At 36.6% G+C, this 16,982-nt stretch overlaps 1 protein-coding gene across 6 annotated transcripts in view; it reads left to right on the top strand.

The window, feature by feature from the left end:
- The window catches only part of RC3H1 (ring finger and CCCH-type domains 1), an 81,960-nt gene that overhangs the window by 47,918 nt on the left and 17,060 nt on the right, over positions 1–16,982 (top strand). For all 6 annotated transcript variants that reach the window (XM_078077984.1, XM_078077985.1, XM_036077543.2 and 3 more), the window contains 6 exons: positions 3,911–4,029; positions 5,697–5,809; positions 9,507–9,788; positions 10,129–10,343; positions 12,686–13,056; positions 13,880–14,047. In XM_078077984.1, the coding sequence (XP_077934110.1) occupies positions 3,911–4,029; positions 5,697–5,809; positions 9,507–9,788; positions 10,129–10,343; positions 12,686–13,056; positions 13,880–14,047 (1,268 nt within the window). The remainder of the gene's footprint in view (positions 1–3,910; positions 4,030–5,696; positions 5,810–9,506; positions 9,789–10,128; positions 10,344–12,685; positions 13,057–13,879; positions 14,048–16,982) is intronic.

Below are 16,982 nucleotides of genomic sequence, written 5' to 3'. Positions count from 1 at the left end.
TATCTGTTCTTTCACAATATCCCTCTATCCCATGCTGGTTAATACTGCATTGGTGAGGGCCTTATTTTACCTGAGACTGGATGCCTTCCATTTTCCTCTACTCTCAATTCTTTCAGTCCAGCCCACTTACTGCTGCAAAATAAATCACATCTCTGATCTTATTTCTGTGCTCATAAACTTTCAGTGACACCCCATTGCTTATTGAATAAGGTTTGGAACTCTTGACAGTGGCATTCAGGGCCCTCTAATTTTTTATTTTATTTTTTTTATCAATCTACTTTTATAGAATTTACTATCAATGGGGCACCTGGGTGGCTCAGTCAGTTAGGTGTCTGCCTTCGGTTCAGGTCATGATGTCAGGGTCCTGGGATCGAGCCCCGCACTGGGCTCCCTCCTCAACGGAGAGCCTGCTTCTCCCTCTCCCTCTGCTGCTCCCATTGCTTGTGTGCTCTCTCTGTCTTTCTCTCTCTTTCTCAAATAAATAAAATCTTAAAGAAATTTTTTTACTATCAAAATTGCTTACTCAAACCAGGTCAGATGTATTCCTAGAATATAGTCGACATTTTTATTTTTTCACTATTGTGCTTTGCTCATTCTGAGGAATCCAAAGAGCACTTCCACAAGTTCACCACCCCATCAGCCACCAACCTGTTTATCTGTATCTGTGCCAGTATAGTCTGCAGTCCTTGTATAACAGTGGATAAACTGTACCTCTAAGCTCAGGCCCCTCTCCCTTCTCATGTTCCTAATATCATCTTGTCAAGTATATCACTTCATATCACTTCTGTTTCTTATATCATCAAGTTTCCTTCTCTACTGGAGTATTTCTGTCAACATACAAACATCCTATTAACTCCTGTCATCATAACCCACTTGGACAACATTTGCCATCCACCTACTACTGTTTTTCTTTTTCTTTTTAAACATGCTCTCGAACTCACTCCAATCAGGCATTTATCTCTACTGTCAACCAGAACTGTTCTGTCAAGGTCACAGGTGACTTCCATGAAGTTAAATCCAGACATCAGTTCTTGGTTCTCATTTATTTGACCTGTTAGCAGCATTTAAAGCATTTTTTTTTAATTTTTTGTTTTTTTATTCATGTGACAGAGAGAGAGAGAGGGAATATGAGCAGGGGAGAGAGGCGGAGGGAGAGGGAGAAGCAGACTCCTCGCTGAGCCAGGGGCCCGATATGGGGCTCGATCCCAGGACCCTGAGATCATGCCCCGAGCTGAAGGCAGACGCTTAACCATCTGAGCCAGCCAGGCACCCCCCCGTTAGCAGCATTTAATGTTGTTGTTCACTTTCTGATCCTCTTAACACTTTTTTCACTTGACTTTCCGAGTTTCCTTCTCATTTTATTGGACCCTCCTCTGAGCCTTCTTTGCTAATTTCTCATCTCCATACCCTCGCACTTTTGGATTGCTCCCAGAGTTTAATACATGTATCTCTTTTCTAATTATACCTATTCCCTAGATAATATCATCTAGTCTCATAGCTTTAAATATTATTTACATGACTCACAAATTTACTATATTTCATCAGTTCTGAAGTCCACATTTCTTTGGATCTTAGCATTTCTGAAATTGGGATACATCTATGTAAGTAATAACGTGTAATTTAATTAACAATCTTTTTTTATTTTGGTGGCACATAAAATAATGGTGTATGTTGCAATTGATTTAGAATCTGTGAAACATGTAGTATATCCAGCCCAAAACTTCTTCCTGAATTCTTTTGTATATCCACCTGCCTGCTCAACATCCAGCAGGCCTACTTGAATATCTAGTAAGAATTTCGAACTTAGTGGCACCTAGGTGGCTCAGATGGTTAAGTGTCTGCCTTCGGCTCAGGTCATGGATCTCCAGGTCCTGGAATCGAGCCCCACATCGGGCTCCCTGCTCAGTGGGGAGTCTGCTTCTCCCTCTCCCTCTCCCTCTGCCTCTCCCCCTGCTTGTGCTCTGTCTCTCTCTTTCAAATGAATAAATTAAAACATCTTTAAAAAAAAAAAGAATTTCAAACTTAATCTGTCCAAAAGTGAGTTCCAAACACTGCCCTAACCCCACCTCCCATTCCTTTTAGTGGCAACTACAACCTTCCATTTCATTTCCTCAGTTCAAACACCTTGGAGATCTCTTCAACTCTTCTTTCTCACATGTGGTACATCTGATCCAATAGCATACCCTGTAGGCCCTTCCCTTTAAAATCCATCTAGAATCCATCTGCTTATCACCTTCACTGCTACTATACTCATCTCTCTTCAGGGATTGCAGAATAGCCTTCTATTGTCTGTCTGGTTTTAGCATAAGAACTAGAGTGATCCTGTTACCCGTCTGCTCAAAAATTCTCCAGAACTGATTGAGCCCTGGGTTGGGCTCCACACTCAGCATGGAGTCGGCTTCAGATTCTCCCCCTTTCCCTGCTCGCATACACGCGTGCTCTCTCACTCACTCGCTCTCTAAAAATAAATAAATAAAATCTTGAAAAAAAAATCTCCAGTGCTTTCCGTTCGTCAGTAAAAGCGAAAATCTTTCCCATGACCTACCAAGCCTCACGTGATCTGGGGTTCTTTACCTCTTTCTAAGCTTATTTCCTATTCTTTTCTACCTAATTCATTCCTTTCCAGTTTGACCTCCGTGGAACATGCCCGGCATATTCCCACATCAGGGCCTTTCCACTTATTCTTCTCTTTTCCTAGAACCATTTTTTTCCTAATATAGCCACAAGGCACACTCATTCCCCTTCTGTTTTCAGGTCTTTAATCAAATGTAACCTTTTCAAGGAGACATTCTCAGGCCACCCAGTCTAAAATTTTATACATACCAGTACCACTCCCTTTCTTTGCTCTATTTATTCAAGTCATCATTATGTAAATTGTTTATATTTCGATTATCTTATTTATTGTCTGTCTCCTCTCCTAGGATGTAATGGTTTTTTGTTTTGATCACTGTTGCTTCCCTAGCAACTAGAACAATACCTGGGACTTAGTAGGTGTTCCAAACTACTTTTTTGTATGACTGTTCTCTTCACCCTCTCTATATCTTAATTTTTTTTTTCCAAGTGAAACTCACAAGTGGAAGTCCTTCAAAGCCTCATTCACAGCCATCACCTAGAAGCCTCTCAGAGTGTCTCCAAGAGGAATTCATCTCTATGTTTGTGTTCTCACTTCTTTTTCTATTTTCTCCTAGAGAACATTTCATATTTGTGGTTAACTTTTCCTTTATAAAATCACAGCACTGACACTAGACAAATATTAAATGAAGAGGATATATAGCAGAGTTACTTTATATAGTGACTCTTCTATTCATTCAGACTTTTTAAACATTCTGTTTACCAAAACTTCATTTATGCAGAATTTCAAAATGGCCATTACAAATTGGCTAGTCCACAGTTAAGTTTTGTTTGGTCCACACAGTGTTGGTCTGCACAATATTCTAAATTTTTTAGGTAAAACTTAAAATTGGATAATTTTACATGAAAATCTCAAATTTTAGTTTTCCCTGGGAAACAGCGGTGTATCTGGAGTGCCAGCCTTGCATCGTCACGTAACGGCAATCAGCTAAAGATGAATAGTAACCATAACCTTAGATGTGGGCCACACTCTACAGTTCAGCACAGACCCCGTCTCTGTCTCTCTCATCATTCCCAGCGCTGAGTGTCTAATGGTGGTTGCCATTTATTGTCTGGCCTACATAATTTCTTTATGCTACCTTCCCTGTCCCTGTAGTTATTTTACTTTACAATCCATTCCTTAAAATGATGTTTAGGTGAATACGTTATTACCTGAAAAGCTGTATGAAGCCTAACTTGATTTAACTGAAGGGCTGACACTAACCCTTTTGTTAGTTTAATAATATTGGGCAAAATATTGAATAACATCATTTAAAAAGTTTTTTGATTTGTTGTGTAGATGCTCCTCCTCCTACTTGGGAGCAGCTGGAAAATGGACTGGTTGCTGTGCGGACTGTGGTACATGGGCTAGTAGACTATATCCAGAACCATAGCAAAAAGGGAGCAGATCAACAGCAGGTAAGGGGGAAGTTGGAAACTTAGAAGTAAGCCACTGTGGATGTTACGACAGATACAGACAAAACCAACAAGATGACATGAATATTTTGAGACTCTGACTATAGAAACTATAAATTACTTTAATATGGTTTACACCCAGTTTAATGGATTTGTGTAGTGATTTTATCTGGCAACAATGGAATGAAATAATCCTGTTGGTCTAATGTTGCACTGGAGTCATTTTTCACTTTGGATATATAGCAGCATTTGATTCTGTGCTAAAGGTTCTATGTTAAGTAAAATGATTCTCTTTGGTTACTGTTACATTTTAGTTTGACAATATATATCACTTTTTAATGCTGTATCTGTCCAGTACTGTTCATATATTTGTAAATGCTTTTTTTGTAGTAGTATTTTAACATTTTTCATTCATTCATATAATGTCTGCTGTGCAAGAGGGCCAAATTTTCCTCAAATACTTTTAAATGAAATATATGACAGTAAAACGTAATAGCTTATGTTATGAATACAGTTTTTCATTTTATTCCCAATAACTTTATTTTGCCCTCATGATTTATGTTAGGTTCACTAGATCTTTTATTTTGCAATAGTAAGCTTGTGAAATTAAAACATTGTTATTAATTTATCTGGTTCAGATTAATTAATTATAATGATTTATAATAAATTAATCTATTTAATTAATTAATTTAATTAATCTAATTAAATAATTTATAATAAATTAATCTATTAACAATAGATTATTCAATATTTCTTTTTTCTTTGAGAGGCAAGAAACATTAAGTTCCATTCAGTATCCTGCTGAGTAGGGGGGCACCTGGCTGACTTGGTAGAACATGCAACTCTTGATCTCAGGGTTGTGAGTTCAAGCCCCATGCTGGGTATTACTTAAAAATAAAATCTTTTTTTAAAGAAAGTATCCTGCTGAGTAGAATAATATGGATACAGTTTTCCTAAATTATCTAAGCATAGACCAGACTTTATTTTATGATAAGAAATAAAAGATTAAAAACTTATTTTTAACTCCATGTTCTATTAGACATCATGAAGAATGTAACAATAAGATTAATCTTTTAAGCTCTGTCGATAGGTGATAAAATGGTAATCAAATCGATAGGTAATCAAATTTCATTTAGCTTAGTATTGTGTTTGATATCTCGTTAACTCCCAAGTCCATCCTCCTGTCTTATACTAGAAAATAATAGTTTCATTTGTACTTTTAGAGATACTGTATGTCCTTGATATATTCTTCTGCATATCAAGAATTGGTTACAGAGTATTTTTCATTTATAGAGCCTACTATAGATTCGTGTTGTGTCATAGGAAACTCTAATTGTAAATATAGCTATACTAAACATTGTCCAAAACAAATATTAGAACACATATTAAACATTGGAAAGCCCTAAACTCCAGTGGTTTGTTTGTCCATTATAAACCTGGAAAGAAAATGATAAAGCCGTCGTGGGATTTAATCTAGGATTTATACGATGCTACATGTTTGAGAATTAGTGCCAATATATCAAAAAATCAGGACCCCATTCTTTATAATTAATTTATTTTTGGACTCAGACTTCGGACAGAATGGCTTTCTAACACTTTTGCTCTGGGCAGTCTAGTTAATGGTGTGAGTTAGTTTGAATCGGTGTCTAATGTTTCAACTTTGGTCTCAGCCTCCACAGCATAGCAAATATAAAACATACATGTGTCGAGATATGAAGCAGAGGGGAGGATGCCCTCGTGGGGCCAGCTGTACGTTTGCACACTCACAGGAGGAACTGGAGAAGTAAGTGTGAAAGTTGTTAAACTCAACCTTCTAATAACTTGTTATGAAATAAGGTAGAGTTACTAAGTAGAATAATTCGCCACTGTTAGGAAACAGAAAAGGAGCAGTTGCATGCTCTTTAATGAATGGGAAATGTTTAGAAAGTAATACAGATTTTTAAAAAAGAAAACTGAAGTAAGTTTCTTCAGCTTTCATTATATCGTGCCCACAAATAGGAAACTAAATATAGAAGTGAATCATTTGCACTACCAAAAAAAATTAAAACTCTAAAGATTTTCATCAATTTTAACTGATTTTAACTAATTGAATAATGTATTTCCAATTGAAAAATTTGCCCTTTGCTCTGTTCACGAAATTGTTTTATTGACAGGCGTAACTTCACAGATTTTCTTTTAAATTTCGAAGATTGGGGTGCCTGGGTGGCTCAGTTCTTAAGCATCTGCCTTCGGCTCAGGTCATGATGCCAGGGTCCTGGGATGGAGCCCCACATCAGGCTCCCTGCTCCACAGCGAGTCTGCTTCTCCCTCTCCCACTCCCCCTGCTTGTGTTCCCTCTCTCTCTGTGTCTCTCTCTCTGTCAAATAACTAACTAAATAAATAAAATCTTTAAAATAAATAATAAATAAATTTCAAAGATCAGATAATTCCAGTGTTAAATTTTCCAGCATATAGTAGAAAGAAAAGAAAACCTCTTAATTTTTTTTATAAAGCCAGTGTAACACTGCCCCCAAACTTGACAAAGATAGCACAATTAAAGAAAATACAAATCCATCTCACATATTAATATTTTAAAAATCCCAAATATTAGCATTCAGTAATACGTTAAAGTAGACACCATGAAATGCAAAGGTAACACAATATAATTACTTTAGGGTTAGAGAGGAAATACCATGTGATCATATGCAAAGATGCCAAAAGGCATTTGAGTAAAATCAGATGTTCATAATAGATCAAAATTCTTTAACAGAAGAAAGCTGTCGTAGACACTTGCTCAACATAATTGTATCTCAAAAGCTAGTATGACTGCATGATGCTCAATTCGTAAAATAGTAGATTCAGTCTCATTGAAGTTGACAGTAAGGCAAAATTTAGCAGTAGTGAGACTATTATTGAACATTCTAGGAGCAGTAGCCACTGTACATACCAAAGAATAAAATCGTCATAAAATCATTACATGGAAAAATTCAAGAAGTACTAGAAACAAAAGAAATGAAAATGTTAGCAAATCAAAAATACTACTTTACAGAAATGAATTGCTCTCATAAACTAAAAAGGGAAACATAACCAGTTATAAAGGAAAATAAAGATCTCTGGCATTACCAACAACAACAAAAAAGATAAATACCAAATAATAAAGTAACAAGAACTATTGAGGATTGAATTAGTAAGCTACCTACGCACATAAGCGAACAACTGAATAAATGAAGAAGCATACTGTGTTCTTGGAGAAGACTTACCATTATATAGGTTTTATCTTCTCTTAAACAGTAAATTCAGTGAAATCTCAGAATCTTAACATGATGATTGTTAGGACCTAACAAGATCCTTAACTGGGGAAAGTAAATACGTACAAATGGCCAGAAAATTTCTGAAAAAATAAGTTTTCAACGGATTACACTAACAACTATTAAGGTGTATTATGAGCTGCAGTGTACATAAAGACTGTGGTATTAGCATAGGAACGGATAGATCAGTGAAATACGGTGGAAAATCTAGAAAGAATGCCAGACACAATAGGAACTGAGTGTTGTACTGAAGGTGGTATTTCACCTCAGTAACAAAGAAGACGACATTGAAAGAACTGCTATCCATTTGAAAAATAATTAGAACTCAGTTCTTACCTTTATATCAAAATGGATTATAAATGCATTAGAAATTCAAATCTTTAAGAAGGAAACTGTACTTAGAAATCTTTTCTGTTGTTACTTAATCTTACAATAGTAAAGAATTTTTGAAAGACAACCCAGCCTCCGTAAAGGAGAAGATTGATAAATATGATTACGTAAAAAATCTAAGATGTGGCCCAAACACCACAATTACAAAAAAAAAGATTGGTGGGGAAATGACATACAGAGGACTGACATCCCTAATATAAACTACAAATCTGTAAGAAGAACCAGTAAATAATATGGATCATGAACAAATAGGCAATTCACAGAAGAATTTAAAAAAAAAAATGTAAAACAATGTCAACTTCATTGATTGTTAAATACAAATTAAAACAAAATGATATTTTCAGGGGCACCTGTGTGGCTCAGTCATTGAAGCATAGGACTCTTGTTTTCCACTCAGGTCATGATTTCAGGGTCCTGAAATGGAGGGGCTGGGGTGTCAGGCTCCCCGCTCTGCCGGAGTCTGCTAATCCCTCCACCCCACCCTCCATCCCACCTCCGTGCATGCATGTGCATGTGTGTTGTGCACGCCCTCTCTAAAATCTTTTTAAAAAATGATATTTTGAACTTAGAAATTAAGACGGACTGTGATACTACCTAGTGTTTGATGAGATAAGGGAAAAGGACATTTATTATCATTAGGAATTAGAATAAGTTTTAGAGCACTGTAAGAGTTTCTAATGTGCATACATTAGACTTACAGTTCTGCTTCTGGTTAGTCATTTAGTCACACAAGGATGCAAGTACATGTACATAAGCATCTGTTACTGCATTGTTTTAATAGAAAAAAACTAGAAACAACTTAAAATGTACTGACATAAAGGAATATCCAAGTTACAAAGTAGAAGGAGAAGTTACTAAGCAGTCATACATGACCCTATTTCTGTTAATAATAGTCTTACATTCATCTTAATATTAAGGCATGGTATGGAGGGGAAAATCTGTATGATTATGTACCAGACTGTTAACAGTGGTTACACCTAAGGAGTAGTGTCTCCTCTCTGCCCCTCTGAAATTTGTCAAATATGGGAAACATTCGGGAGAATAGCATTATTCTTATGGGGGGTTGTCTTTGAGATTATTTTTTCAAGTGTCCTAGCAGGTGTAAATAGATTTGCTTTCACTGTTGAGCACGGGTACTAGAGTCGATGGCTTAATATTATTCCTGTGGTTAGATTTAGACTCTACATGCGTTTTATACCGCAATGTCTGTTTAAATTTAGGCATTATTCCGTATTGTATATATTAATCCACTTTTAAAATAATTTTAATTTTGGGTAGGCACACATAGCATCAGCATCTCTGAATCATATCTGATACAAAGTACTATTCTTAATTTAAAAATTTTAATGGAATAAATGGTAAATTTTTCTCTGCACACTGGGTTTTTGTTTTATTGTTAATTTATAATATAGGCTAACTGTATCCTAAGGCATTTGAGGGAAAGCTAAAGTAAGATATTTCAGAAACTGTCTTCTAAAGATGTTTCTCCCCCCTCCAGTGTTTCAGAAATAGAAATTACAGTAAAAGTAGGTTATAATGCAGATATTAATTAGCATGACTTGTAGTGTTAACAAATACTCATTATAAGGAGTTTTATACTTAGTGTGTTGCCTGAGATTTTGTAGTGTCTACACACACAAACAAGTTTTCAAGTTGATAGCTACAGCCAATGTTTCAAGAGAATTTCTGGAAAGTAATGTTCGTAGTAGCTTTTCCTTTGTATCTGTTTTTCAAATACATTTTAGTTCTTGGTTTTGCTTTTATAATTTTGGGTTTTGGTGTGTGACTTTGCTTTCTATATAGGTTTCGTAAAATGAACAAACGCCTAGTTCCCAGAAGACCCCTGAGTGCCTCTTTGGGTCAGCTTAATGAGGTGGGCCTGCCTTCAGCAGCTGTCCTTCCAGATGAAGGTGCAGTGGATCTGCCTAGTAGAAAAACCCCTGCTCTGCCAAATGGAATTGTATCAGCAGGGAATACGGTAACACAGCTGATTCCCCGAGGGACAGACGCCACCTACGATTCTAGCCTCAAGCCAGGAAAGATAGATCATCTGAGCAGTAGTGCCCCTGGATCCCCTCCTGACCTGTACGTCATTTTTCCTAACTTTTATTTAAAGGTAGTATGGGAAGTAGAGGGAAGAAAGAAAAATCAGTGTTTTATTTAAAAAAAAAAAAAAAAAAAAACCAACACACTTCATTTTTGGCTTTATTTTGTTCTTTATTTCCTGTGCTAGTGATTTTTAAGAAATAATTAGCGTAAGTGAAATAAGATCAAAGTTTATGAAATGTGTAGAAGAAATGACTATTGGGGAAAAAATCGTATTCCCAAATTAAGGCTTTTTTTTTTTTTGAACATTTAGTAATTTGTGTATATTAGAAGTATTTTTGAGACCTTAAACTTGACTTGTAGAATCTTATTCCTTTAGGCTAGAATCTGTCCCTAAGAGTATTTCTGCCTTACCTGTGAATCCACATCCTGTACCTCCAAGGGGGCCGACAGATTTGCCTCCTATGCCTGTCACCAAACCACTTCAGATGGTACCACGAGGTTCTCAGTTATATCCAGCACAACAGGCAGATGTTTATTATCAGGATCCTCGAGGAGCTGCGCCACCATTTGAACCAGCACCTTATCAGCAGGGTAATGATCTTTTGTTTATGTTGCTCTCTTTTCTTAGGAGTTATGAGAACAGTTCCAAGAAAGAGTGATCGTATTTGCAGCAGCCTCAAGATAAATAAATGTGTTTATGTAATACTTTGGAAAAAGCAGAGATTTTATGATCAACTAAATAGTATAAAATAAGTGAACTAACAGAGGTATATAAAGCAAACTGCCCATCACTGGAAGCTAGTTATATATTAAATATGTGCATATATTTATGGAAATAACAAGTGACCCAAGTAGACAATAGAAATTCGCTTAACTAAGGCAGTATATTATTTTCCTGACCAAAATTTTCTTTGAGCGTGAAAAAGAATTTAATATTACAGTGGGTATAAATTAAACACACAGTATGTTTTTCTTGCTTTCAGTTATCACCTAATATTTTTTCTGGGCCCTGTAGTATATATGAAAAAAATGTAGCATACGTACTGTAGAGAGTTAATAGTGTAGAATCAATATTAGTAAAGAAATAGTAGGAGTATACATACGTAGTGTGTGTGTGTGCATATATGTGTGTTAAAAATTAAGCATCAGTGTGGTTAATAATAATGTGGTAGAGATTAACTGCAAGGCTCAAGGGGGATCACTGAGAACTTGAGGAATCAAAAGGACTTAATGAAAGAATGCCCTAAATAGAAGTATGGGAATAAAAATATAAATTTATGAATGGATTGCAAGGATGACAGTCTAGAGTTGAGGAGGAATAAGGGGACTTTTGTTAAACCAGGTGTGAGTATTGAGGCCTGGATTAGTGTGGTGGGAAAGAAGAAGGAGGGATTTGAAAAAATAGTCAAATTTGAAAAATTAGCCAGCTTTAATGACAATACTAGGTATGGATAGTGAAGGAGTGGAGATGACTGAGGCTTCACATACACAATTCCTGTGAAAAATAGGAACACTGATTTTTAAAGTGTTGGATCTCTGTCAGAGACCATGTGGTGCTATCATTTTTTTAAACTGGAGTAGATTAAAGGTGTTCTCCATTTCCTTTTCCCAAGGCTGTCTTTTTTTTTTTTTTTTTTAAAGATTTTACTTATTTATTTGAGAGAGAGAGAGAATGAGAGAGAGCACATGAGAGGGGGGAGGGTCAGAGGGAGAAGCAGACTCCCTGCCGAGCAGGGAGCCCGATGCGGGACTCGATCCAGGGACTCCAGGATCATGACCTGAGCCGAAGGCAGTCGCCTAACCAACTGAGCCACCCAGGCGCCCCCCAAGGCTGTCTTAATTTTGAATTAGAAATGTCTTCTCTACTTTCAGAAGAATAGCTTTAAATTGGTATGGCATTATTAACACATGTAAAAATGTGATGAAAGTTTTTTGTATCTTCCTTTGGGCCATCCATCACAGGAAAAATTCAGCTACTTTTGTGAAGGTGACCTTAAACACACTGTATCAGTCAAGGTCCAGTGGCAGAGATCAGAAATCATTCTTGCTGTATTAGGCAGAAAGAGGTTTAATGCAGGGAGTTTAGGTGCCTACAGAATCAGTGGAAGTACTGGAAAAGCAGGCTTAAGCTAGGCCTCCAGGAATGAGTCCCAGAAATAGCTACTGAAAAAGCCTGTTAATAGTGAGGAAGTGGGGCGCCTGGGTGGCTCAGTTGGTTAAGCGTCTGCCTTTGGTTCAGGTCGTGATCCTGTGGTCCTGGGATCAAGCCCTGCATCGGGCTCCCTGCTCAGCGGGGAGCTTACTTCTCTCTCTCTCCCCCTGCCTCTCCAGCTTATGCATGCACACGCTTTCTCTCTCTTGTGCACGTGTGCATATACTCACTCTCAAATAAATGAAATCTTAAAAAAGAATAGTGAGGAAGCAGTAGAAATAGGAAACATGGTTCCTATCTATGCACCAGGATCCCATCACTTGAGGCCGAAGTCTGAAAATTGGGAAGCTCCTTGCCACAACTGTTGTCTCCAGAACTCCAGAGCTATGCAGCAGCAGAACAGATCTGTGTGTGCCACATTCCTTTCCAGTTAGCTCCATTTCACATTCAGATTCCATGCGAGTGATTTTCAGGGAAATGTAGTCTTGCTTTCCAGTGTTTGCACTGCATTAAGGCACACCAGAAAGATGGTGGAACAACTGAGAGAGCCAATCTACTATTGTAGATTATCAATAGATTTGTTTTTTCAATAACTTTTAAGGATTAAGGTTAACTTTTGCTTATTTTTCATAAAGCTAACCTGACTACATAAGCAGAGGGGAAAACATGTAAAGAAATGAGTGGATTATTAATTCTTTAGTGTTGAAGTATATTAAGAGGAAAAATATAGAAAAATAGATCAGCTTATTGTTGCTTTTGGTTCCTTTTTTGTATTGTACAGGTATGTACTATACTACACCACCACAGTGTGTATCTCGCTTTGTCAGACCTCCACCATCTGCTCCTGAACCTGGTCCTCCCTACTTGGATCATTATCCACCCTATCTCCAAGATCGTGTAGTAAACTCTCAGTATGGCACACAGCCACAACAATACCCACCTATGTACCCACCACACTATGATGGCCGCCGAGTATACCCTGCTCAGTCTTACACAAGAGAGGAGATTTTCCGAGAAAGTCCTATACCCATTGAGATTCCACCTGCAGCAGTACCATCCTATGTACCAGAATCCAGAGAAAGATACCAACAGATGGAGGGTTACTATCCAGTGGCTCCTCATCCAACTCAGATCAGACCTTCGTACATGAGAGTATGCTGGTTTTTTTTTTATTATTATATAGATTTAATTTGATTATTGGTTGCAGTGATTTACCTTTTTGCCATGGTAGTAACCCTTTGATCAATTCTTTTCTATGAGAAAGCTTCCCCCTTCCTTTTTTATCATCTTTTCACAGTTTGGGTAGGGCTGTTCTTTTTTGTTTTGGGTTTATTTTATTTTATTTTTTTTAACTATTAAAGGGAAAAAAAAAAATCCCACCCCACTCCCACTAACCCTTCTTAGTTTCTGAACTTTAGATAGTTTTATTAACATTTCTAGATCTACATTTGACCCTTGAGCAATGCAGGCATTAAGGGGCTCAATGCTCCCCATGCAATTGAAAACCCATGTATAACTTTTGACTCCCCAAAAACTTAGCTACTAATAGCCTATTATTGACCAGAAGCCTAACATAAACAGTCAATTAACACGTATTTTGTATGTTTATGTATTATATACTGTATTCTTACAATATGGTAAAGAAAAGAAACTGTTTTTAAAATTGTTAGAGAAAATATATTTACAGAACTGTTTTAATTGAAAAAAATCCATGTGTAAGTGGGCCTGTGCAGTTCAAGCTTGTATTGTTCAGGGGTCAACTGTATTTGAAATTATGGTCTCTGGCCAAGGAAAAGAAATTTAAATTTAGCTCTTTGGGAAAACCTCAGAGTTTAGGGAGTTTTGTTTTATTAAATCTTAGTATGTTCAAATACTGAGATGAATATACAAGCTGCTACCTATTTAAAATATGTGCTAAATGAGTTAATGTGTTCTGAAATTCTTTTTCAGTTTTTACTAATCTTTGCATTTCTAGGACCCTCCGTATAGCCGGCTTCCTCCTCCTCCTCAGCCCCATCCTAGTCTAGATGAGCTACATCGCAGACGAAAGGAAATAATGGCCCAGCTCGAGGAAAGGAAGGTTATCTCTCCACCTCCTTTTGCACCTTCACCAACATTGCCTCCTACCTTTCATCAAGAGGAAGTAAGCACATCATTTTTAGTCTCATTTATCAATTTTTCCTTCATCAGTTGTTTGTTGTGTGTCTTGTTTAAGTATTAAGTAATTTTGACTGTTTCTAAGATTATGAAGTTATTTTCCTGTGTTTTGTTCTAAAAGGTTTATTTTATTTTACATGTAGATCTACAGTCCATCTAGAATTGATTCTTGTTACTATGTTAGGAGTAAAGATCCATTTTTCCCCCAAAAGATATCTCATTGACCTAGCACCATTTAATGAAAAGACCATCTTTTCCCTAGTGCCCTGAAGTCACCGTAGTCATAATCAGGTCACCTTTGTCATAGTCAGGTGACTATGAATGTTTCTGGACTCTATTCGGTTTCATCGATCTATTTCTCTGTCTTTGCACCAACACCACATTGTCTTAGTGTAGTTTTATAATATGTCTTAGTGTGTTCTGATGTATATTTTTCAGTATTACCTTTGCTGTTCTTAGTCCTTGCAAGTTCCAGACATTTTAAAATTAACATGTTGATGTTCACAAAAATATCTGCTGCAGTTTTTATTGAGGTTATATTTAATTTCTGGATCTGTGCTGTCCAGTATGGTAACCACTAGCCACGTATTGCTAATGAGTACTTAAAATAGTGTGTCTAGTCCAAATTCAGTTTACTGTAAGCTTTTTAAAATATACACTGGATCTGAAGATTTAGCACACCCCAGGAGTACAACATTTCATTAATATATTTTCCTTTTTTATTAATAAATTTCTTAATTATATATTAAAATGATAATACTTAAGGGGCGCCCTGGATGGGTCAGTTGGTTAAACGTCCGATTCTTTTTTTTTTTTTTTTTTTTAAAGATTTTTGTTTATTTGACAGAGAGATAGAGAGCACAAGTAGGCAGAGTGGCAGGCAGAGGGAGAGGAAGCAGGCTCTCCGCTGAGTAGGGAGCTGAACGTGGAGCTCGATCCCAGGACCCCAGGATCATGACCTGAGCCAAAGGCAGCCGCTTAACCGACTGACCCACCCAGGCGCCCCGAAACATCCGATTCTTGATCTCAGCTCAGGTCTTGATCTCAGGGTTATGAGTTCAAGCCCCATGTTGGGCTCCACACTGGGCATGGAGCCTACTTTAAAAAAAAAAAAAATGATAATACTTTGGATGTATTAGATTAAATAGAATGTATTATTAAAATTAATTTTACCTGTCTTTTTTTCATGTGGCTGCTAGAAATTTTAAAAATTATATATGTAGGTCTCATTATATTTCCATTGGGCATTGTTTTAGATCCATTTAGGGAGAAGTGACATCTTTACAATATTGAGTCTCCAAGAACATTGTATTTCCTTCATTTACTTGGATCTTACTAAATTTCTCCCAATAATGTCATAAATCATAGTTTTTAGTGTCTTGCATATCTTTAATTAAACTTATTTCTAGATAACTAATGTTTTTTGAAACTAATGGAATCCTTTTTGAAATTTCATTTTGTTATTGATGCAGAGAAATTAAGTAGATTTTTGTGTATTGACCCTTGTATTCAGCAGTGTTGCTGAATTTCCTTATTGGGTCTAGTATTTGTTAGTGCAGTCTTTTGAATTTTCTATGCACACAATCAGATCCTCTGTGAATAATGACCATTTGACCTTCTCCTTTTCAATTCTTATGTCTCTTCTTTTTCTTACCTTGTGCTAGCTAAGATCCTCCAGTATAATGTTGAATAAAAGGGATGACAGCAGGTATTCTTGACTTATTTCTAGTCTTTGAGCAAATAGAGCTTTTAATAATTTGCCATTATGATGTTTGCTGTAGGTTTTGTGTTAGATGATCTTCATCAAATTAATAATCCCCTTCTATTATTAGTTTTAGACTTTTTATAATTGAGACGTCAAGGATTTATTTAACTCAGTAATGAGGAAAATAGCAGGATGGTAAAGTTGATTCAAAGAAGAAGAGAGACAGGCTAATATAGTAGTGTGAAAGGCAGAGGAAAAACCACTAATATAAAGTTGCTAGAATAAACTGGTTAAATGTACTGCAGGGTATAAACCATGATCTTGGGGATTACTTTGTGTTTCTACAGGACAGTGCTGATTGTTATCACAAATGAATGTTCTTATCTTTTTTTTTTTTAAGATTTTATTTATTTGCGAGAGAGACAATGAGAGACAGAGAGCATGAGAGGGAGGAGGGTCAGAGGGAGAAGCAGACTCCCTGCTGAGCAGGGAGCCTGATGTGGGACTCGATCCCGGGACTCCAGGATCATGACCTGAGCCGAAGGCAGTCGCTTAACCAACTGAGCCACCCAGGCGCCCTGTTCTTATCTTTTTAGTGTCTACATGGTCTATAGTGGTGTTCAGTTTTCCACTTATGATATTGGTAATAACTTTTTTTCTTGGCCAGTCTTGCTAGGAATTTATCAGTTTTGTCTTTTCAAAAAGCCAGCTTTTGCTTTATTGATCTTATTTATTTTGGTGTGTTGATTGTATGTACTGCCTCAACCATAGTGTGTATAAGTTTTTTAAAAATCCATTAGGTTTTCTCAGCAAGGTTGCAGTTGAAATTATGTAAGGAAAATGTCTCACATCCTTTATGGATAGAGTTATGATTCTAAACAGCATTGCTGTCCGACATTATGAATAAAAAACAGTGAAAAGTGAGGTGCGTCACATTGCATATAATAAAACAGTAATTTTTTTGGGCCTATGACAGTGGTCTACTAAATAAAAGTTGTTCACAGTTATCTAGCTTTTCTATCTAAACACTTTAGATGAATTTTCCACAATGTAGGTTAATTAGTAAAGTCATAACATTTTCTATTAATGTAATTTTACTTGTAAGTATAAACATTACTTTTCAAACATTCTATGTTAGAGTCCTCCTAGAGCCTTGTTATGCCATACTAATATTTTTAGCGATATGACACTGCAAAGATGTAAGCTAATTTTGGAA

Source organism: Halichoerus grypus, chromosome 7 (genome assembly GCF_964656455.1).
Source record: "Halichoerus grypus chromosome 7, mHalGry1.hap1.1, whole genome shotgun sequence".
NCBI classification, from domain to species: domain Eukaryota; kingdom Metazoa; phylum Chordata; class Mammalia; order Carnivora; family Phocidae; genus Halichoerus; species Halichoerus grypus.
This window is presented reverse-complemented; position numbering and strand designations above follow the sequence as displayed.